The sequence below is a fragment of the Haemaphysalis longicornis genome, unplaced genomic scaffold (assembly GCF_048455015.1).
Source record: "Haemaphysalis longicornis isolate Haplotype H1 unplaced genomic scaffold, Haemaphysalis longicornis Haplotype H1 scaffold_1, whole genome shotgun sequence".
Lineage (NCBI taxonomy): Eukaryota > Metazoa > Arthropoda > Arachnida > Ixodida > Ixodidae > Haemaphysalis > Haemaphysalis longicornis.
In genome coordinates, this window is record NW_027526203.1 from 260568732 (window position 1) to 260591494 (window position 22763).

The window sequence follows — 22763 nt, forward strand, 5'->3', positions numbered from 1 at the left end:
CAAGACTTGCGCTCGTCTTGGCGTCTCTTCTCTTCGTCCTCGTCTTTTGCGCAAACTCGTACGCTTTGTTTCCCTTGTCACTTACGCTGTCCTTAAAATTTTCGGCTCACATAGCTGGTAAATCATAGACAGGTATATACTCGTCGTCTAGTGGCGTACGTGCACTCTGCCTCTTTTTTCGCTGAAGGACACCAAAGTCACCGCTTGGTGCTTACCTTGAAGGTTCATATTTTCGGCGTTCTTTAAAAAAAGGTCCTGCTGCGGTAGCAGCTACAGGAAGAACCCCGTAAAAGCAAGTAAAGGAACGAGAAAAGAATTGCTCAGCGGTCTTTTCCTGTAAGCACGCGTAGAAAGAGGATGTCTACATTTGATGGACAGGGGTGTGCCTACGTGGGCGACATTTTAAAATCCCGTCGCTGCGTGCCGTTTTCGGTGGCAGTGGTGGGCGTGCTCGGCGCTGCCGTTTCGCAGCAGACCGTGAACGCCCGCTTCGCTCGAATGAAGATTCAACTTGCGCCTGCCTGGAAAGGGGTGGCGACAGCTTACCGAGTGATTGAAGATACACAGAAAAGCGGAAGTTTCGATGAAACAACCTACGTATCACTGGCTTAAAACTGTTTTTATCTTCGTACTTCTCAAGTTTCGTGTATACGCGATAAAATTGCATCTTGCGCATACTATACTGCGGAGTTGAAATGGGACCCTTTGCGGCGTATATTTTTGAGAGGATTGGGCTCTCATTAACCAATTTAGGGTACCAATTTAGTGTCAAAACATTAAAACAGCCCTAAAGTACCGCGCTTGCTTCCACATCCCGGTTTTCGAACAATCTGAAAAAAGAAAGCCGCCAAAAGGATTTTTAACTACCAGTCCCCCCCCCCCCCCCATGTTAAGCAAATGAACGAATCCTACACCTCCTTGCTTTACAGTGAAGCTGTCTATGGCTGGGATTCGGGATTTATGGCGTTCGCGCAGAAAAACAGAATGTGAGAAAGCCATCTTACAAAGACCCAGCTTAGGGCCTTCATAATTTTCCGTTCCCGCCACGCTCCTTGTTTGTGTATTTATACGAAATCGACGCCGCAGAGACAATAGGGAATTTAATATCTTCACCGTCTTCACCTGTGAGATCATGCGGACTTTTACGCCACCTACGCAAAGCTTCACGCTCCCTTTTTTCTCTCTTCTTTTTTTCCTCTCTCTTCTGCCCTACTTCCTTTAGGGCCTTCATTCCCTTCTCCCCCATTCCCGCAGAGTAGAATGTAGGCGGGAACATGCCGGCAAACCTCTCTGATTTCATCTAATAAAGAGCTCTCTCTCTCTCTCTCCCTCTCTCTCTCTCTCTCTCTCTCTCTCTCTCTCTCTCTCTCTCTCTCTCTCTCTCTTCCTGCTCCAACGAATGAATGAATGAATGAATGAATGAATGAATGAATGAATGAATGAATTTATTATAGAAACGATGGCACTCTGGCCTGTTGGGGGAAATAGGGGAAGGGGTTCAGGGTCGATAAAGCTTAAGTTCTATTGACGAGGTAAGCCTCCTTCACGAAGGCCCACAGTCCGAGTAGCACGTCGTTGGCTATGGCTATTCCTTTTCTATGCGCATAATCTATGCATTTGACCTATGATGCCCGCCCTAGCGGAGAGCTACCGATTATTCAAGGCCACCTGTACTGACGAGTGGAGTGACACTGTTGGTGCCTTTACTCCCCATTAGAAAGATAGGCGCGAGTCTGCTTCACCACAACGCAACCGAGGGGTCAATTGTTGCAGTCAAACCGTAGGGACAGTAGGCCAGGGACGGAACCCAAGATTAGGTATGATTAAAAACGCGGTCTGGGCTGTGACATTACGCCATGCAGACAAGATGACTTGCATCCCGTGTTGCTGCAGCGGAGGTGAATTTTTCTTTTCTAGTTGTACGCCGGGCCTCTGTATTGATGAAATGTTCTCCCTTGGAGGGAACGACTGACTGCCAGTTTAGGTGCATTGTGGCTAAACAGATTCTCATAGATTTTTTTTTTCTTTTACATACTGTTGGCTCTGACACCGGTAGTGTGCCGAGGACGATGGTACAAACCCGCGGGTTGAGTTTCGAACAAAACTCTGGCCAATGCTGCTCTCACCCCCCACATCTTATCGCAATGGATTCGCCCGGGGAAGGCACCACCTCCACGTTGCCCGCACTGTTCAGCGACCTCTATCGCAAACTTACATCCTTTAATCTGGCATTGCGCTGCATCCGAAGAACACCGACATATTCTCGAGAGTGCAATGGTTCTTCATTAGATGATCCCCCATACCCTGACCCCCAATTCCTCGCCACGCTAGGCGCTTTTTCCCTTGGGACTAGTCTGCCACGAGTAGTGTGAGCCGGGGTCTACACCAAGCTCGGTGGCTCAAGCTAGACCATTTGTTCCTCCATTGGAAACTGCATAGATGTTCCTTGAAGATTCAAAAAACGTTTATTCCTCCCGCCCTGCTATTCCGACTTCCCCCTCGGACCATCCGGCCTTCCTTTTCCCATTAAAGGACTTTACTACTACTATTTTATTTTCCCTTTTTTTTAAACCAAATCTGCTCACATATACGGTAGTCTTCTTTTCCAGCAACGAAGTCGAGGAGGAACTGTCATGTTGCCTCGATACTTCCGCGCTGTCGACGTGGTCTTTGGCGAGCACCAAGTAACAAGCGAAACAGCGAAGCTCCACGACCCTTGAAATAGGAGGGGGGACACATTAGAGCTGGATGCGCCTGTTTTCCTAGGTCACGGTGTCGCGATTCTCGGGCCGAGAAAACGCCGCAGCAGCCGAGGTCCTCCTCCGTGTGACAAGGTGCGCCCCCTCTCCGCGCAGGGCTCTCTCGGACGCAACGCCGCAGTCGGCGCGCTGATGGAGCGCCGCGCACGCTGTACGCGGCGTGGCTGCTGCGTGCCATTTCCCATGAGTGGCCATTGTCGCGACCGCCGCGCGTGCGCCATCCACGGATGCTTGCCTTTTGTCTCGCAGCCGGCAGAAACAACGCCGGCGGCGAGGGAATGAAGCGGAAAAGAAAGGAGACACGACACGGAGCATCCATCGACCAAGTGTAACGAATGCTCGACCCCCTCGACTGCCGTTGTTGGCCGCGCGGGGCTAAGAGGGCTGGCATTGTTGTCGTTTCCCCCTCTCCCTTTATTATTCGCCCTTTTGTGTTCCGTGTTTGTGCCTCGCAGTGCGCGCCCAGTGAACTGGATAAACTGTTTTCCTCCCCCTCCACTTTATTCTCTTGGCTTATTTATTACGCGGCGATGTCCTTGCCAGGTATTCTTTTTTTTGTTGTTGTTGTTGCCTTTTTTAGTTCCGGTCCTCCAAAAAGGCTCGGAGCAGGGCCAGATGCGCATCGCGCGCTGCCTATCTTGGTGCTCGTCTAGAAGAGCTCGTCTACAGCGCGTAACCCTGTTAGGCGTGTCGCTATCGAGTAATAGTTCGACGGGGAAAACACTCAGCAAAAAAAAAAAAAAAAAAAAAAATGAGGGACGCCACAACGTTTCCGTAATCGTGCGGATGCTCAAGTCGGGTGAAATCACCGCAACGACAAAAGAAGGTTTCGCGATGACATAATGTTCTGCGGTGACGGTAAACAGTCTCATTTTTAGAATGTGTACCAGTATAAAATTATCTCACAATGCTTTGCCGACTCTCCCCACCTTGCGTCTTTCGTGTAGTTCTGCGGGTAAACAAAGCACTATTTACAAGGAACGGTGAACATGCGTGCATGTCTCCCCCGTGGTCCAGATAGGGCGGCTTCCCGCTGACTCTGGGGAGTTTGGAGGTCGCTTCTCTCTATAATATATCAGTTAATAAATGTTCTTACTCATAATCATCATCATCATCATCACCATCATCAGCCGGTGGTGGGCACTGTTTGCTTGATCACCCCTCACGAATTTCGGGCTTCCGGCTTCGTTGTCAACTTCTTTCCGCATCACCGAGGCTGTTCGGCTGTGCTGTTCTTATCTCGGCGTATTAAGGTTTAGTCGGTGACGTTATTGTGATCAATATGCACTAAACTGTGAATTATGACATGCGCGTGTGCACGTGCGTGTGCGCACGTGCAGAGGGGGAAGGGGGGTGCGTACCTCTTGCTTCAACATATTAACGTGAGGCTCCTAGTAGCCCCTTATTCGCTGGTGTAGACGGCACAGCATGCACTGTATCGCTGGCACAATCACTCAGTCAGGCGCATCGTAGTCAGCGAATTTTAGCGGCGAATTCCTGTAAGCCATTTATAAGTCCGACGCAAATTAAGGCACAGCGCAGCCATGCAATAATTTGGTGGCACGCAGCTTAATACTTCATACACCTACTGACGGCTGAAGGCGAATGCAGCCACCCGTTAGGACATGGTATCCCAATATCTAACACGGCAGTCCATTTTTCATGTTTTATGTTCAAAAAATGGCAATTATAGGCCCATAGTTCCCCGCGCGATGTCGCTAAAGCACGGGGCCGCTGCTCTTGCTAGCGTTCTTTGGCTGGTGAGGGAATATCGGAAGCAGTGGGCGAACGATGACAGTAGGGATGCACGACAGCGCGACGTTGACTTTCTTCGATAATGTGGATTAATTACCGATGGTTAAATCGACAATGGTAGCTTTTATTGTGAAAACGATTTCACTTCGCGTGGCCGACGCTTGGCAGCGACAATTATTGCAAATTTCGCTTTCGTGTAACGATAGAGCATTTTGGGAAACTCTGCGTTGATCAACTGTCAGGAGCGACTAAAAGTTCATGAACTTAAACCAAAACCATTGTCGGTCCTTCTATCCGGTCACAGAGCGCCTCCGTGATGTAGTCTTTTTTTTTTTTTCATTACGGCTCTCCTGTATAACCACTGACCTCAAGCAGTCAACGGCAACCTGCATGGTCTCCCACATTTCAGTTTATTTCGCTTCGTGGTTGCGCAAACCCCAGGTATGCACTACACAGGCATATTACCATATTACCATCATATTACCATCACAGGCATATTACCAACAGGCATATTACCATAATTTTGAACTTCGATATAGCTACACGATTTTATGACATGCAGCAGAGGGGGGCTTTCATATTACAGTATTACGATAGTGGGTCATTGCGGTAGTTACGTCATTACGGTAGTTGGTGCAAAGGCCACAAAACGGCACATGGTGTTTCTCCTTCTGCCGCCAATTACAGATGCACTACGGCTTTGCGATCCCGATTTATGGCAAAACCATGGATTACACGGGTTAAAGTGCAGCACAATGCCGCCACAAATAGACACTTCGACAAATTCACTCGAGCGTCCCTTTCACGACGCTCCCTGCCAGAATTCAACGTCGATCCGGACACGACCTTGAATCACAGCTTCAGACTCTTCCGAAAAAGATCCGCCGTATCTTCATTAGAGTAGTGTAATGCTCCACGCCTCGTTTCTCCGGTTCCAGAACTGCGCGGTCTTTCAGATTACTATCGTCGCTTACGCCGGTGCTCAGACGAGCTCGGGGCACAAATGAATTCAGGCGCCTGCGCCTTTATTGCCCTCGTTGCGTGCGGCCAGCGCCCAGCCCGTATGCCGCGATAAGATGCACAGTCACGCTAACTTAATTGCCGGCGTGGCCGACCTTCCGAGAGGCGCGTCACGGCACGAGGAGAAGGGAGACCGATGCACCCTATGGTTGGGCGCTATACGTGATCTGGAGCCATCCGCCGGGATAGCCCATGGCACTTCATCTCGGCACTTTGAGGTCATAGGCCGTGCGAGGTTGGCCAATGGGTCAGAGGTAAGAGCTGAGTCATGCCGCACGGTGTCATTACGCTGGCGCACCGCTGGTTATACTCAGGCTCGTGGTTTCTTCCGTTCGTGTTTTTTTAAGCTCGTTGCTATCGAAAGATCAACGGATGTGGCTCCGCTCCCGCAGAAAAGCTCAGTACGAAGCCTATTGCAACTCCACCTTCCCGTGAGTCTCTTCGCCACATAGCGCCCAAATGTCTAATCACTGCGATCTACGGATTAAACTCGGCGATTGACGAGGCATGGTATGCGATTTGACTATGAGGCAATACGTACCGATTCATTGCGCTACGTTGCACAATTTAACAAATTTATTTTGATCACTCAAAAACTGTCTGGGCCGTGGCATCGCTCAATGCCGGCATGACGCTTTGCATGATGTGATGGCGAACGTCACATTTCTCAATCAAATCGTATAATGCATAAAATTACACCGAAGACGGAAATGCGGAACCAGGTGTGTATGCATGCAGATCGCGAAACCTTGATACGAACCCTGGAACCGCTTCCGGCCTTTAATCTTTCAGGCCAGTGCCTTAAGATCTCCCACGGTGTTAAGGTTGCTGATTCTGCCTATAGACAAAATGCAGCAGAGCTGAATCGGGATACCCGGATCTGATTCGCCCGCCACGGCGAAGTTATTGGCTTGGAGGCAAAACTTCGCGGTGGTAACGTCTCCGTGCACAGCCCTCACGGCTTCAACAGGTACAAAGGCTCTCTTAGAACAGTTCCTGCCGTCCCCTAAGCATATTAGCGAAAGATAACCAAGTGTTGCCGGAGGGTAGGCACGGGGAGCAAGCAAGTCGCAGATGTCTGTACTAAGTTGCCAACGCCGATATTCCACCATTTTGACGCGGACCAATCACGCTGGCGCTGCACTGCAGCGCGGACCTAATTGTTAGCTGCCGCAGCACACATTCAAGCACTCACACCGGCAGTGCTTTATACCGCAATGTGACCCTAAATTATGCTTCGACGATGGCAAAACCCGAAGCGATGGCGCTAATTCTTCAATTTTCTAACTGCGTGAATAGCCATAAGGTGTTTGAAAGGCAAAATATGGCGTCCCCAAGCTTCAAAACAATTCATTGGCGAGTGCTGCGCGTACGTCGCATTGAGCATAAAGCACCGCATCAGGTTTGTCATTAGCAGGTGTTTTAATTGTTGAGATTGTTTGTTTTAATTTGTGACCTTAAGCGCTGTCAGCGATTGTTAGGAGTCCGTTGTTGTCTTCTAGAGTTCTAAGGTGGACGTCACTAATCACTTAATCTTAATGCCGTCAGGCGGTCTTCCCAGGCGCGCGCCACAACGCCCAAGCCGTACTCGGTCACTCGCAGGACGGCAGCCCAGCGCGGCGCAGTTCTCGGCGGCACCTTGCACCAAATAGATATGTACGGTCCTGCCTTGCCCGAGGCTGGAGCATTTTGTGCCCCGCTCTTGGCGTAATAAAACTGGCCATTTCCACGGAAGCGATCAGACGAGTCTCTTCTTTTGCGCGGCGCCTGCCTGGCCCAGCCCTTTAATTTTTTTTTATTTTTTTTGCTGCCTCCTTCTATCTCGCGCCAGGAGATATTGCCGGTAACCACGGGGTCGGCCGGGCCCTGTCGCCCCCCTCACCCCGAGACTTCCTGATTGCGCGCTGCCGCTTCCCTTCGAGTGCGCCGGCGCTCGCAGGTTCTTCGGCCGGACCGTTGCCCGAGGCTCTAGGTCACGTCGTGCTGCTGCTTCCCGTTTATGCTGAAACACGCGCTCCCTCCCCTCCTCTTCGGGCTGCTCCACCAGGCCGTACCGTCGTCCGTCGCACCCCCCCTCCCAGCCTGTCTTCTCTGCGCCTTTTTCGTATGGCTAAAAAATGCCGAGCTGTATGTACACCTTGACTCTGGAGCGCACGTGCTGCGACGGACTCCCGAACTGGGCAGTTTCAAAAACAAAGCGACAGAGGCCACGACCCTGGTTGGCACGCAAAACGCCTCTTAATGCCAGTCTGGCAAGGCTTCCAGACACTAAACTGCTGCCGCTCCGAGAGTATACCGGTGGCTTGATTGTGGGGGCGAATGTTTGCTCCGGCGAGACGCTCTCGTTGCTGCTGGGGCGAGAAACCGACGTAAAGGGTTGCTCGTCGTGCGCTACCGAATTGGGCGATGTGAAGTTTGCTATTAACTGCAATAAAAAGGGCTGTGAAGGTTTGCCTAAACTAATCAGGATATTTCATTTAAAACAGTCAACTAATCGAAAAATGTCCTCAATGTACCCACAGTGTCGCACAAAGCTCGCAAGAAAATTCCCAGACACCACCATGAACACAAGCCACAGCACAGCACTTGTAGACTATAGGGAGAACTTACGGCAACCCAAAAGCGTAGACTTCAGGTTGTTGCTTTTTTTTTTTTTCAAACAGCGTCTACTCTATTTCTCTGAAACGATTGGTTTCTAAGAATGTAGTGCAGTGATATACTTGACACCATAATTTTTCGGGGACGATAACATTGTTTTACGACTTGATTTAACTGACAACCTGAATTTTCACCGACGGGAAAAACCACCACACATTGATGTTCATGCGTTACGCGCAAAGAAACAATTGTGGGCGAGAGTTGCCCTTCAGCTACGGGCGAGGAGGCGGAAGCTAGGGAGAAAGGCGTGCACACTCCGCGGACAGACCGCCCCCACCGTATCACTTGAAGCGAATGACATCGCATTCGAAACTTGTTGGACGATCGTCATAGTTAATTTAGTCTCTTTTTTTTTCCCAGCATTGAACCTTTGCGCATGACTGAGTCCAAAATTTCTTCCCCTCACTTTTAATGTTAGAATAACTAGACAATATGGTTCCGAGATTCTGATTTTAGGCCCCTTAGCGAAACCATGTGTAGTGGGAGAGTCGCACAAAAACCTGAATATTATCACAGGTTATTTTTTTACCCTTTAAACGGCCACAGGGAATCTAATTTTAATAAACCTTAATAAACAGGGCAGCGTGGGACGGCAGTCGCCAGATCCCACTTCCGTTGAAAGACAGACCGGATTATCAGAAATCGTACCGTCGAATTCACAGTGTGTGCTTTATCACTTACACAGAGAGGAAAACAAATGGACCAAACCTATTGAAATACGAAAACAAATGGACGAAACCTACCGCATTGAATTATATTTTGTTAATGGCCACCCGCAACTTGTCGGTGCCACGTTTGCACGACCGTGCACCGTTCGGTTCACTTTTATATACGTATATATTGAGCGAAACAAGTAGGGCTAAGGCAGGACAACGTTTATTCCGGCGTTTTCGAGGAAGCAGCCCAAGCCAACGCCGATGATGATGATTATTGAAGAAGAATCTACTAACGCGTAGAATGACGATGAGTATATACGTGGGGTGTAGAAGATGATCTGCTGAATGGACGTATCATGTTTTCACAAAATTGTTCCCACTATATATATATATATATATATATATATATATATATATATATATATATATATATATATATATATATATATATATATATATATATATATAGCGAATCAGAAAATGGGAAATGAGGGGCTCTGTGAAAATAAGGTAGGTTCGGATCCCACCCGGCGGGAATTTTTTCACCACTTTCTTTTCGACTCAAAAAATTCTTCACCTATTTCTATGACCCACCACAACCTCCCCTTTGCTTTCCGAGGTTTTCTTGACTGCCAACCCTTATTTTCTGTCTTATTTTCACAGAGCCCCTCATTTCCCATTTTCTGATTCGCTACATGCTTAGCGAGGGCCTCTGTTCTGGCAGTCTTGGTGCCAAAGGGAGCTTAAGAGGGTTCAACGCTGGTCGACCACTCTCGACATGTCGTAGACACTCGAGTCACGGCCCGGGGGTTAAAAAGAAAGTCCCCTTCACCCCGAGTAGTCCGAGTGGCGCTGGCTACCACCCCCAAGTGCAGGAAACAAAAATACCTTAACATAAATACCCGAGAAAGTGCTGGGGAAACAGCCCCGCCGGTAGCGTAGTGGTTATCGCACCAGACCGGTATTCTGGAGGTCTTGGGTTCGGATCCCACCCGGCGGGCATTTTTTCACCACTTGCTTTTCGACTCAAAAAATTCTTCATCTCTTTCTATGACCCACCACAACCTCCCCTTTGCTTTCCGAGGTTTTCTTGACTGCCAACCCTTATTTTGTGTCCTATATATATATATATATATATATATATATATATATATATATATATATAGCGTGTAGGCATGAACAAGCGTAGCTAGCAGAACTGTGGGCAAGACATGTGTAAAGCCTAATCAGCACTTTTATTCTAATGGACGAAGTCAGCAACAGAAAAATGCTTCATTCGAAAATAGCCGACTAATGTGCACTAGAGGTTGGATCCGAAGGAAGTGATAGCGTGGCAGATGGCGAGATAAAACGAACCCATGTGAAAGACGTAAAAGGCCTGGGGGGAAGTATGGCATAATGAGTTCAATTTTTAAAAAAGAAGATATAGATTGAACATAATATTATAACAAGTACAAAATTACACAATGTTTCCAATTTTAAAACCTTATCTCTAATCAGGGAGGGTCACTCAACGCCCAAACCAAACAAACAAGCTGTGTGCGAGGGAAGCAAAACGGACACGACTGGCAATGAAATGCTGCACACAACCACATATTTCTGTTTCCTTTCCTCTCGCCATGTTGCTTCGGAGTTCATAGCTGCGGATAAAAAGAGACTGCGCCAGAATCGAACTTTACTCAACATTTTGTTCCTTTCATGAACCTTCTTCCTTCTGGGTACCCGTGTACTGCGTAACTTTGTAAAACTAGCACATCAATACGTTCATTTTTGGAATGAGCTTGCAGCTTCCTTGGTATTGGCTTTTTCTTTTATGAATGTCAGCTCAGAGCAGGCCATGGTGCAAGTAGTGTGACCAGTCGTCCCGCAGAAAGATTGAGAAGAGTTACGCGTCAAACATCTGTCGCAAGAAACTTCTTAAACATGTACTGTATCAACTAGTCCTCCCATTACCTGAACTGAGCTTCATAAGTTTGGTAAAAACAACGTGTCAAGATTGGAAAGGGGAAGCGGAGTGGGGGGAGGGGGGACCAGAGAAAAGATAAATCAGCAACAAGGGCAAGTCAGGCGAGAGGAAAAACACGAATGGTCAAAGTTGCGCGCCTATTCTGTTCTTCAGCCATGTCCGGGGGAGTTTTCCTCGCAGCGGAACTATGCAGCACAGTACATAACCGCAACACCGCGCTCTGTTAATATCTCAGTCCCTTGTGTGCCTATTTTGACGGGCACGAGCATTGTCATTTGGTTGCTGCAGTATTCACACAACTCGTGAACCAAACTATTATAACTCCAATACGCTAAGAAACTTCCGTACCAAGGTGGGCCCGAAAGCTTATAGTGAGCGTACCTTGCATGCAGCCAGGGGGCCACCGCGAAGGACCGCTTTGACGTACCACGATTACTCTTCCCTCTGAAGGGATTCTATACCTAAGTGGTGCACTAACAGTGCCTACCAAAGAAAAAAAATAACAGAATGTAAGAAGCATTCTACAGCGTACGACTCCTCACTCATTCTGCTGACACTTTATCACTTGTACAAATCAGGATGAAATTGGAATGCATGTCGGCAATGCATGTCGGCAGAAACGTGTCGTTTTATTCCGTGTCCAGTCTAAGAAATCGCCGCAGATCTGCTTCACCGTAATGCTCATTAACGACAAATCAGCGCGGCCGAATCGGCAAACTTGGAGAATGGCGTGGCCCGGCATGCGATTTGAGTAAAAAGGCTAATCTGGGCAGGGAAAACAGACAAATGTACGCCTTGCGCTGTTGTCCCTGCGCACATTCTATTTTGTAATTTAGCCGCGTAGCGGTGAAGCCCACCTGAGGCGATTTCTTAGAGTGTATAGCATAACCTTCGCCACCTTTCCGACGACACCTGTCCGAACGTCGGTGATGACAAGGTGGTGACCTTAGGAGTAAAGTACGCAGTGTAAATATTACACCGTGGGTCAGGCTGGTATGTGACTAAGAACTGCGAGAATCGCGAGCTTTTAACTTATCCCTAGCCATTGCCCCTGTCGTTGAAAAGTGTTTTAGATGGATCGACAAAGCGCTGTTGACTAAGCAGACAGGTTTAAACCGTTATACCTCATCAGACGCATTTGGTCAGTTGTATAACATCGTAATTACTTCCGCGTTTGGAACAACGCACAACCATTTTACAACGCAACAATTGCGTTGCTCAAAGTACAACGCTATTGTTGTAATTGAACGGTTTGATTACATAATTAGCCCTGAGGGTCGAAGGTAAACCCCCGAGAACCTTCTGCCTTGTAACATGTACTATTTCAGCGATGACGTGGGAGCATCGTAAAATAATTGCTCAAATATTATGCCTACAATTAATGCCTGCAGTCCTTGCGAAAATATTGCTTTGGTCCAGGTGAATCGCGCTAATAAACTAACGACACGTTCGGAGGTACGCTATACGCGAATGAGGAAACTGTCGTGTCTGCTCTGGACGCGATAGTTATAGCATGCAACCTAACACTCTGGGGGCGAGCCTGGTCAGCGGTGGTACAAGTATCCAGGCGTGCGAATCCCAGCCAAGTAGCAATGCTTAGCGGAATAGAACGAGATAAGTGAGCGTCCACAGTCGAGAATACAAGAAACACGGTTGTCCCTCCCACCCCGATTTTTCGCGGCGCCTGGAGGGCCCACGGAGAGACCGGTTCTCCCGCAGCGCGGATGTTTGGCTCACGTGCATCCATGCGAGGAGGGCCGGATTGCTTTTAACGAAATATGGGGCGTAGGCTACTGACAGGGCCACTTCTGGTGTGCCAACGGCGCTCCGGGCGAAACCGGGATGCTTCTGGAATTTTTCGCGTCAAGAGTTCTTTTCATCGCAAGAGCTGCGCTTGCTAGGAGAGCTATTGGGACATTTGTCAAAGAATTTGACGTGCACTTGTGCGGTCACATCTCCGTCCCTCAAAAAAGAGAGCGGGATCATGAACTCTCTCTTTATTACGTTCCTGGCCATAGAAGGGGTAGGAGGAAACACATTGCCCCCTTCTTTTTTCAAACCCTCCACACACACCGAAGTCCATCATCCGTTCCTAAACCAGCACCCGTGTAATGCTTCTGGAATCGTAGAGCCAGATCACCTTCTAGGCTGCGGTCGGAGAGGAATGACAGGACTGGCTTCTTTTTGTATGGGTGGCACCGTAGTGAGAGCTGGTATTGGTGATTCAAGGTTTTGGGGCGCTGTTGGGCAGAAAATGTTTCGTACGGGCACTATTTGTGTGTGTATTGAACTACTCGCTGAGAGTTCTAGAACACCGGACTCATCCATTTTAAGCCATGATAGACAATAAAAAGGCAGTAAAATTATGCGAATATGTGTGTTTGCAAGAGCCTAACACCCCAGAGGGGGCAATAGAGTATTCAGGTGTGCCCGGGAATAACGAAAGTCGGATAGCTTCTAACTACATCGCAGAAAGTAAAAGAGAAACGACTAGCATTTTGTGTCCATAATGATCAGCGACACGCGTCAGATCCATTGGCTTCGAGCTGTGTGATCAGCAAGCGTGCTGGTCTAGTAAATCCAGTGCCACTTCGCCTTCTTGTGTTTGATGGCTTCTCCGCACACATGTATTTTCAATCTAGAGGCGGTGTTTATATCTTTTTTAATAAAAAGAGAAGACGAATAAAAAATTAACTTCGCTCCCTCCAAAATATTCTAACCCACACGTTCGGCAAGGGGCCGACAGAACACTTGTGTAACATGCGGTGATATCTGAGTATCCGACATTATAAAATGCGGCGACACACGGCTTTTAAACGGGACTTTTACTTCAGCGTAGCTGACGTTTTCTAGCCACTCGTTGCTCTTCCTTTTCACTTGGCTCATTCCCGCAACACGCTGTGCTTTCAGAATCTCTTTAGTTGGTTCTTTTGGACAGCCACGGCACTGTACTGCGAATACACGAGAGGCGCAGAAGGATGGAAATTTCGCTACGTGGAACCGTTTCCTTCATCAGTTTCTTTCTACACCTCGAGTTTAGGGCTTTTTTTTTGGCTACAAATGGTACGCCGTGCACGACTTCGGATGCGTCGTCCCTAAGCCTGCTGTTACCCTTGCCTCCTCCAACCATTCACGACCTTTGGCACGCTGTTTAACCTTTCTTCGTTTCCTTTTTTTCTCTCTCAACCTTTAACCATGAGGCGCCAGGTCAGACCTATTATGCACGCTCAGACATCATGGTTTCCGCATATCCTGACCTTGCCGCGACGGAGAGAAAAAACGCGAATATACCGAGCAAAAAGGAGAACGTCTAGAGGCAGGAGACGGCGAGAAGCGAGGGGCGCGATTCCGCGCGGAGCTGTTCTTCGCGTGAGCCGTATGAGTCGCCGAGCACGCCGGAACGTGAGACACGAGAGTGCGCTGCGCGTGCGCGCATGCAGATGAGGCTCGGAAACCACGGCGTGCCTGCCTTCCCGTCGTCCCTTATATAAGCCACTTCCGGGGGAGATTTAGGTGCCGCGCCTTGCCGAAGCTGCAGGCAGCGGCCAGAAGCAGTGCGGGTAGCGTATCTCTGGACCGACGAATGCTTGACCCCAACATATTTCTCTAAATGTGGGTGCATTGCCGCAGGCGACGAGCACTTTATCTATCTTAACTTCGTGCTTCGTTCGCCTAATGTTGAGCTCGTTAATTTCCCACTAGCTTGTTGCCGACAACCATCGCTAAAGCCACTCACAAAGTGGCGTACGATCGGTTCGCCTAGCATCGCCCCGTCGCTATTATGGAAACTGTTACCTGTAGCGGAAGGAACCCGCATTCATGTCCCTGCGCCGAGAATAGTCTCGACGAGCAGCCACTACAGCTGGTCGTGTTGCAGAGCTGAAAACTTTGCTATTGGTAATCACGGTGAGCTCTGAAAAGCGTCCCACCATGGTCGCATGTATGTATACATGGCGGCCTGAAGCATTTGATGCGTATACAGTCATTCACTCTGCTGTCATTCGCCCTGATTTGACCATTGAGTTAGAGGGGATGCCTGTGAAGCGTACTTTTTTAGTGAAATTGGGAAATTTGCTGCCGTGTTCGTTTCCTCTCGTTTGGTTATACGTGGAGTCATGGCTGCTGTTACATCGAAAATTCACGAGCACAGCAGTTCCTTAAAGCCCTGTGTCTATGCGCGCTCGTTCCCGTGCTTAGTGGCACATTATCGACCCGAATGCTGGTATAAGAGAGAGATAGATAGATAGATAGATAGATAGATAGATAGATAGATAGATAGATAGATAGATAGATAGATAGATAGATAGATAGATAGATAGATAGATAGATAGAGAGAGATAGATAGAGAGAGAGAGAGAGAGAGAGAGAGAGAGAGAGAGAGAGAGAGAGAGAGAGAGAGAGAGAGAGAGAGAGAGAGAGAGAGAGAGAGAGAGAGAGAGAGAGAGAGAGAGAGAGAGAGAGAGAGAGAGGAGCATGTGGTGCGTGTCTACATTCAATTGGCCCGTAATACCGCAGCGTTGTAGTCGGTGCACCCACGCATACACCCAAAAAACGATAACGTGAAGCCACGAAACCTCCCCTTCGAGGACGTTGATAGCCTATATTAGCCTAGGTATGCAACGGCGTAGTTGGAAGCACTGGGGTGTCGGTGTTCTTTTAACAATTCGCTGGCTCTTGCGTTACCTTATGAATCGTAAACGTGTGAGCGGACGGGCTCGGGATTACGTTCTCGCGCGCAGTATCACATTCAATTGTTTTCTCCGTCCTTTTTTTTTCGTCTCGAGGAACAGCCACCTGCAAACCCAATCGCGTCGCCGGGCTCCACAGCCATGTCAGTCATCCCTGGCATCAACCGGTTCTCGGCGCGGCCGTTGAACAAGAACAAAAACAGCGCATTGGCTCTTGCATTGCCGGAAGCTAACGGGTTCTCGCTCGTCTCCGTGGCCGGTGTCCCCGCGCAGCACATCTCCGTCGTGACGGCGCGCTATTGCCGTGCAGCGCGCAGACGAGCCGGACAGCCGTGAGGATCAAAGGAGGCCCGGCTCGTGCGACTCGTTGCGCCGCGAACCCATTTCGAGGAATAACAGCAAAGGGGGCGAGGTTTCGCTGCGCGCCGCGTTGACTGCGTGCCCCCATAACACGGGCCGAAAACGGGGCGCCGGCTAATTAGACTTGGGTCGACCGCACCGTTCGTCTTGGCCCAGCACCGAGGTAGGGAAGGAAAAAAAAGGAACACCCGTTGCGGATGCCGGCGAAAGACGGCTAGAGCCATGCAGAAATGGTGCGGCTCATGCAGCACGAAGAGCGATGGGCTACTTTGTTCTGGGTGCACGCATTAAACCCCGCGAACATGTCAAACGCCCGCCGTTATGAGCTTGCTGCTCCTTGCATGCCGAGAGGGCAGTGCTTGGTGGGACTTATGAATGATCCTCCTCACTGGTCGATATAGAACATCCCCCGCGAATTGTACAGAAGTGTGCATACAATTATCGCGCCTTGCACGTGGGTTACTTTTATTATTTGCGTAAGGGACCGTGAAGGCAACATAAATTCTCATTTTATTTGAAAGGACCCGCCTTTGATGACACGTTCAACTCAATCCCGGCCTCGAATGACGTCTTTGCTACAAAAACAATCACGAATACATTGAAAAACTTTCAAATTGGCAAGGTTGCCAAAAAAAAAGTTGTAAGATTCATTTACAATTCATATGGTCGCACCTCAATATCAACCCTCCTTCAACGAAGGAGGGTTGATATTGAGGTGCGACCATATGAATTGTAAATGAATCTTGTTGCCGGTGTCAGAAAGAAACTGGATTTGCCGCCTGAGGTTCTTTTAATAATTAGAGATTACTACGTCGACATTTCTCGTATTTTAACATATTCAGCGAGTTATAACATAAGGCACCACCACGCGTTTTCTATAACCCCTTCGAACCCTCGAAATAATTGTTTCAGATATTGTTTCTTTCCTCTTGCTGTTGTTGGCTGTAACGATCTTAATAAAGCAGCAGTTACACAGCCGTCATCATCTTTATTCGAAAAGCGCTTGTAATAAGATATGACTTTTTTTAGTGTTGTGCATTTTATATGTTCTATGGTGTGTTTGCCTTGTTTTGCATGTACAGTAATACCTCATTAACTCGAACTCGCATATCTCAAAAAATCGGCTAAGTCAAAATTCTCCGCGGCACCGAGCCATTTCCTATACGTCCCATGTATTTCTTACCCTTTATTTCGAAGTATTTTGGGCCAAACTGCGGATATCTCGAAATCTTGACTGAGAGTGGAACGAAAATTTCGCCGCCACGGACTGTTTCACGAGATTCGCGCGATGATGCCGCGCCTATACACAAAGGTGATGTTTTCCCCGAACGTGAAGTCTGACCTTAGAGGCATATTAACTCCATCAAGCAACCCTGTGGCACGTACTGGGACGGTAGAGACATGCGCAGATGTGCAGTGCACTAGAAGATGAGGTGTGTCGTGCGGGGAAAAACCCAATGGAGAGCACGGGTCCCTTTAGCGATAAAAAAAAATGTTTGGAGCGCAGGCGTTCCCTGGAGAACTCGATATTTCATGGTAATTCGCGCAACTTTGCTTATCTCGAAAATCCGCTTATCCCGAAATATTTCCCGGTGTTTACTACTTCGAGTTGACGAGGTATTACTGTATTTGTATTTATTTAGTTGTACCCACACTGGAAATATCTCGCGAGAGACTGCAGTATCTACAAATAAATTTCCCTCGACACGAGGTCAGCGGTGATGTCACTGGTGATGTCCCAAAATGGATAAATCAGTTCCCCGTTAGCGTTCAAGCGGTTTGATAGCGGAAGCAGAAACGCACTACAATCGCACAATCGGGTGTACGGCGGTAGAATTTGTCGGCAGCCGCCAGCCACGCAACGGTCCCTGCGACATCACAGGTGCATTGCGCCTGTACAGGTGCACAGGTAAGTACAAGTGTTTTCCTTCTTATCTAGCCTAATTGTTAGAACCTGGCGTTAAAATTGGGGAGGGGGAGGGGGGGGGGGGGCTTTTTTTCCATGTGGCAGTCTTTCGAATGAACCCAACATGTGTTTTGGCACCTGATTTCCATTACGCCAGCTGAACAATAGGAATTGCGTTCACAGCGCAGAGAAAAACTCCGTCACGCACTTCTGCTCGCTGTTGTGGTCGTGTTCACAGCCTTGCAGCGATTCTATTTGAAGAAAAATGATGTAATCTCACCACATGGCTACAGGTTGGAAGTGCCCGAAAAAGATCCGAGTCTCCTAGCATTCATGCGCATGAAACCATGGGTTCGACTCCCATGGGTTCGACTCCCGTATAGGCCCAATAATAATTCCAGTAGCACGATGTTAGATTCCTCGTAAAGAAACGCAACAGGCAGAATTATTTGCCAATCGCCGAATTTGATATTTTTAAATGTCCCGACTGCAACCTGGCTACACGCCCCACCGCGGCCCATCTTTTTTGGGACTGTCGGGCACATCCTCCGCTCCCCTCCAGACGCTTCAGGTGTCGTCCTACGAGGCCTGGATCAGGCCCGCATAAGGTTTACTGGACTCAGAGAGGGTCGTGCTGGAGTCGCTCCTGTCTTTCGTCAAGGGCCCTAGAGAGGCTGTAATTCCCTTTCACTTCTCTTTCTGCTCCCCCTCTTCAGCTAACCTGGCTTCCTTTTCAATAAAACATTTTAGAACAACAATTTAAAATGTAAAGCACTGCATGGGCTTTGACATCGCCTGACATGTGCTTGCCCAGAAAAATTTAAAGAAATTGTGGCACTGAAGTTACGAGTTTTCTAATGCATTTTTTCCGAACTAGAGGCTTATAATTTTGCACGTATTGCTAGCTGTAATTTACTTGATTAACAACAACAAGAACAACAACAAAAAAAAAAAAAACCATTCACGCAATAGGCAGCTACCTGGAAGCCAGGTTTTATCTGAACCGTAGTGGTGTGCGAGAAAGCCACCCCTTCTTTCCCCATCCGCCCAACTTCCGTTTTATTTTCCCTGCCTCGCATAATATTTCGGGTGAACTTGCAGACCGTGTGTGTACGCCGAAAATGCACTTGAGTGAGCGCGTGCACGTTTGCCTTACTCCAAGGAGGAGCGTTTAGGGCTCCGACGGCCACCGCGCCAAGTACGCCCCGTCCGTCGCAGCTCCGAAAGGTTAGGTCTCTTCCGCGTTTCATCAACACACTTCCGGAAATGGTCTTTGTGGATAGCAGGTTTACCCGGTTGAAGAAGATCAAGCGTCAAAAAAGAAGGAAAAGAGAATCCTCGAATTGAGGAAGAATGTCGAGGGGCCTCGGCGGTGCTGTCGCAGTGGGGGCGGTGAACGGGGGGAGGGGGAGATCGCTCTCGTGGGCCTCGCTTGTGGGTCACCGGGATCGCCGTTTGCGATGGGATCCGGTCTGCCGCGCGGCGTGCTTTATCGCCTTCTCATTGCGCCGTAGCCCGATTCCCGTCACGTCGGAGGATCGTTGGCGGAAGCCGGTCTACTTCTTCTATTCACTTGCTTTTTACCGCCCCGGGGGTTTGATGTCGCCCGCTGCGTGACCTTGAACAGTCAGTGTCATCTCTACGGGACCGCGTGTCTTCCCCTCGCGCACTTCCGCGCCGGTATGCCCTTGGGGCGCCTGACGGAGCGCCGTCCTTATGACGTTAGTTATGGTCTCATATCGGTCCACATCGCTTAGTGCATGTTTCGTACGCGTCCTCTCGGAGATCGAGTGCACCCGCTCTGAGCGTCGGCTAAGTTTACAGGAAGTTTGCATTCAGTTCCGGTAGGCTGTCGCGAAATAATATACGCGCGCTTTCTTGCGAAGTACGTACGCACATAAGTTGCTGTAACAGTTGACGTACCGTTATGACCATTGCTTATCACGAAAGTTTATTCTAGCTGGTTTTAAATGCAGAGCATTTCAGTAACTCACGATGTCACCCGCGTTGGCGTCCGTAGTCCGCACGCTCACTGCGCATGCGCGTCGAGTCGAGGCGAAAGCGAACACATCCCTCGCGAGGGGCATTGGATTGGATTCGAACACTCTCTCGCGAGGGGCATTGGATTGGATTGGCTTGGATTGGATTGGCTTGGATTGGATTGGATTGGATTAAAGTGGATTGTGTTGGATTGTGTTGCGTCATAGCCGCGGCACGTTGTGTCATAGCCGCGGCAGACGCGCTTGGGCCGGCGCATGTGCAGTACTCTCTCTTCCGTGGTTTCCTCTCCTTCGGGCGCGCTGCGCATATAACCGGTGTGCCGTTCTCCGGCCAAGCAACATCCGCGGTTGGCTCAAACACCTAGAGTCCACGCCGCTTTACAAGTACGCCAACGTCGTCGACTGGGACCGGCTTACGCAGTCCCCTCAACGTATATAAGCGGTGGAGCGCGCGTTCGGAATTCAGTCAAGGGCGTCTTTGCATGGCTTACGCTTGACGTGACGCTTTGCTTGACTCGAGTAGATGCGACGCATTTACTCGAGTTCCCCCCGTGGGAAGATGCGGGCGGCTTTTGTAGCTGCCTCGCTGAGCAGCCTGGTTTTCTCGGCGAAAAACCACAAACCACATTTCCCATTTCGCGCCATTGTCTCGGAGAACGGGTCTCGGAGAACGGGTCAAAAGCCCCTTGTTTTTTTAATAGCGAGTTGTTATATATGAAAGACAATGGACAGGCAAAGTGACACCTTTCTCTTCCTCAACAAAATCGAATGCTCCTTCACCTTGCTAGCTTTCCTTCTCTCCAACCCCCCCCCCCCCCCCCTTTTTTTTTTGTTCAGGAGGTCCTGGACAGGTGGTTTTTCTTGCATGACATAAAAATTACCGGCGATTTTGAAATTTTTTTGTAACTTGCTACATATAAATCTTTGCAAGCCGCTGAACGCGCATGATAACGGTCTCGTAAAAAAGAGGCACTATTGAAAATCGCACAACTAGCTTTGAAAATGTGAAAAAAAAAAAAGGATTTCTTCGTCTCGACACCAGGTAGTATGCCACAAAAAGCGCAGTTTGAAAGCCTTCATCTAAGTCTTCTCGTTCTCTCCGTGTAAAGTTCGTAGCCGCAGGAACGTATTACCACCCTTTTTTTTCTACTCGCCAGCATATTAGGAGTGTGTTGCAGGTTGAGGTCGTCACGCTTTACAAATCATATGCGCTTAACATCCCCTAGTTTTAGCTTGAGTTGGTTTGAAAATTTAGTTTGAGTTGGTTTTACCGTGGTAAAAAATGCGAAGTTGTCGTGGACCAGAAATAGCGGTTCGTGGTTTTTCTACGCCGCTTCTTCAACGTACGGACCGGCTGAACCGTTTGGCTCGAGGCAGGGCCATACCAGTAATGAGGCAATCTTGAATGCAAGCTTCTCTGATCTGGCCCCTAGGACACAGCTGAGCGCACGAGGGGCGCCTACCGTTCAGTCATTTGCTCGCAATTATTTTCACGCGCTCTATAAGCATCTGATCGAGCCAGACTCATGGCTTTCACTTGAGTCTGGCTGAATGCGGAAACTACGTGCCGCGAATCTTTTCAACGCCTTCCTTTCCCGACACGCGACTGAGTTACGCGCACGACGCAAGGGGCGTCAAAAAAGAGTGCACTCGCCAACAAGCGCTCGCTTTTCTGACTTTTCTCAGCTCTTCGCTGCAGAGGCGCCAGCACGGACACGTTCACTTCTGATCGCAGTATAATAGCGAGCGGCAACACAACCAGCGCTCTCAGTCCTCAGCGCGTGCGGACAGGTCACGAGACTCGTGCCCAAGCAGCACTGATCCGACGTTTTTTTTTCTTTCTTTTTCTTCTTCCCCCCAGCCACGCGTTCTATAACGTTTCCTCTTGCAGCCGGGGCAAGCCGTAGGAGGTCGGCCCCGCTGCGTCGTCAACTGGCGTTATGAAAGCGCTCGTCGACCGTCGAGATGAAAGGGCTCGCGTGCCCCTTCCCGTGTGGAGGCGTGTCTGAGGTCTTCCGTCGCGTGCGCCGCTTCACGTTTCTCCGGAATAGACGTCAGTATCGTTTTGCAGAGAACGAGTGACTGACGGCAACTGACAACACTTCTTCCATCTTAAATTGGCTCCGAAGGCTCGCCGCTCACCACTCCGCAGATTCGTTACGCTTTTGCACCGCTGTATAGCTGGTAATAAACTAAGACCTGACTCTTTTGAAGTTCAGAGGACAGAACGTAAAATTTGGCTTTAACATCTCCTACGACAATCCTCAGTTCAGACTGATTCAAGAAGCACGTTAAAGACTGGTTAGGAACTACTTAGGGTCGCATCAGAATCGAGCATCGTTTTTCCCAGACTGTCGTGTTGTCTGAACTGTGAAATGCACCGTCTTACCTTCACAGTTTAATTTAACTTCTTGTAATGTGCACATATGCCTGTAACATTGGGTATGATGCGTCCGCAGGTTCTGGCTCGCCAACAAACATTTGACGAACAATTTGAAATCGTGAACAAGCCCTTCTGGACAGGGAATTGATAGAAATCATTGCGGGATTTATTTTCCTTTTCAATGTCTTTGCCGCCAGTGGTGATTTTTGTTGTATGTGTCTGCCTGAATACAACGCGCCACCTGTGCAATAGAATGCGATACCGAGTGGTGTTCTAAATCTCCGCGCCGGGGAGACATACCCATCGCAACGGCCGAAGTCGAGCATCGTCGGTGGCGGCTGTGCGATAACGGCTTCCACGCTTCTTTTGCACACCACAAATAACACGCGTGGACTCACAGATACAGTCTTCAACTTTATGCGGCTTCTTTAGGAACATTACACAATCATCTCGACGGAGCTTTCAACCAGTGATTCGCGTGGAAGTGCGAGCAATTCGCACGTCAAACAGGGCAACTGAACAAATATGCCGGTGAGGAGTGTCGTAAGCAGCGAGTTTCCACCAGAGGGCTTCGCGCTATGTACAACGGAAGTGACTGTGGTGTCGACTGCC

The 22763-nt window shown here is 49.0% G+C and overlaps 1 protein-coding gene across 2 annotated transcripts in view; it reads left to right on the forward strand.

Moving 5' to 3' along the window:
- The window catches only part of LOC144144910 (bone morphogenetic protein receptor type-1B-like), a 147545-nt gene that overhangs the window by 92250 nt on the left and 32532 nt on the right, over positions 1-22763 (forward strand). The window contains exon 10 of one of the 2 annotated variants that reach the window (XM_077676419.1): positions 7083-7212. The exons of the other annotated variant lie outside the window; for it this stretch is intronic. Within the exon in view, the coding sequence (XP_077532545.1) occupies positions 7083-7186 (104 nt within the window). The 3' untranslated portion in view covers positions 7187-7212. Of the gene's footprint in view, positions 1-7082; positions 7213-22763 lie in introns of those variants that run through there. 2 annotated transcript variants of the gene reach the window in all.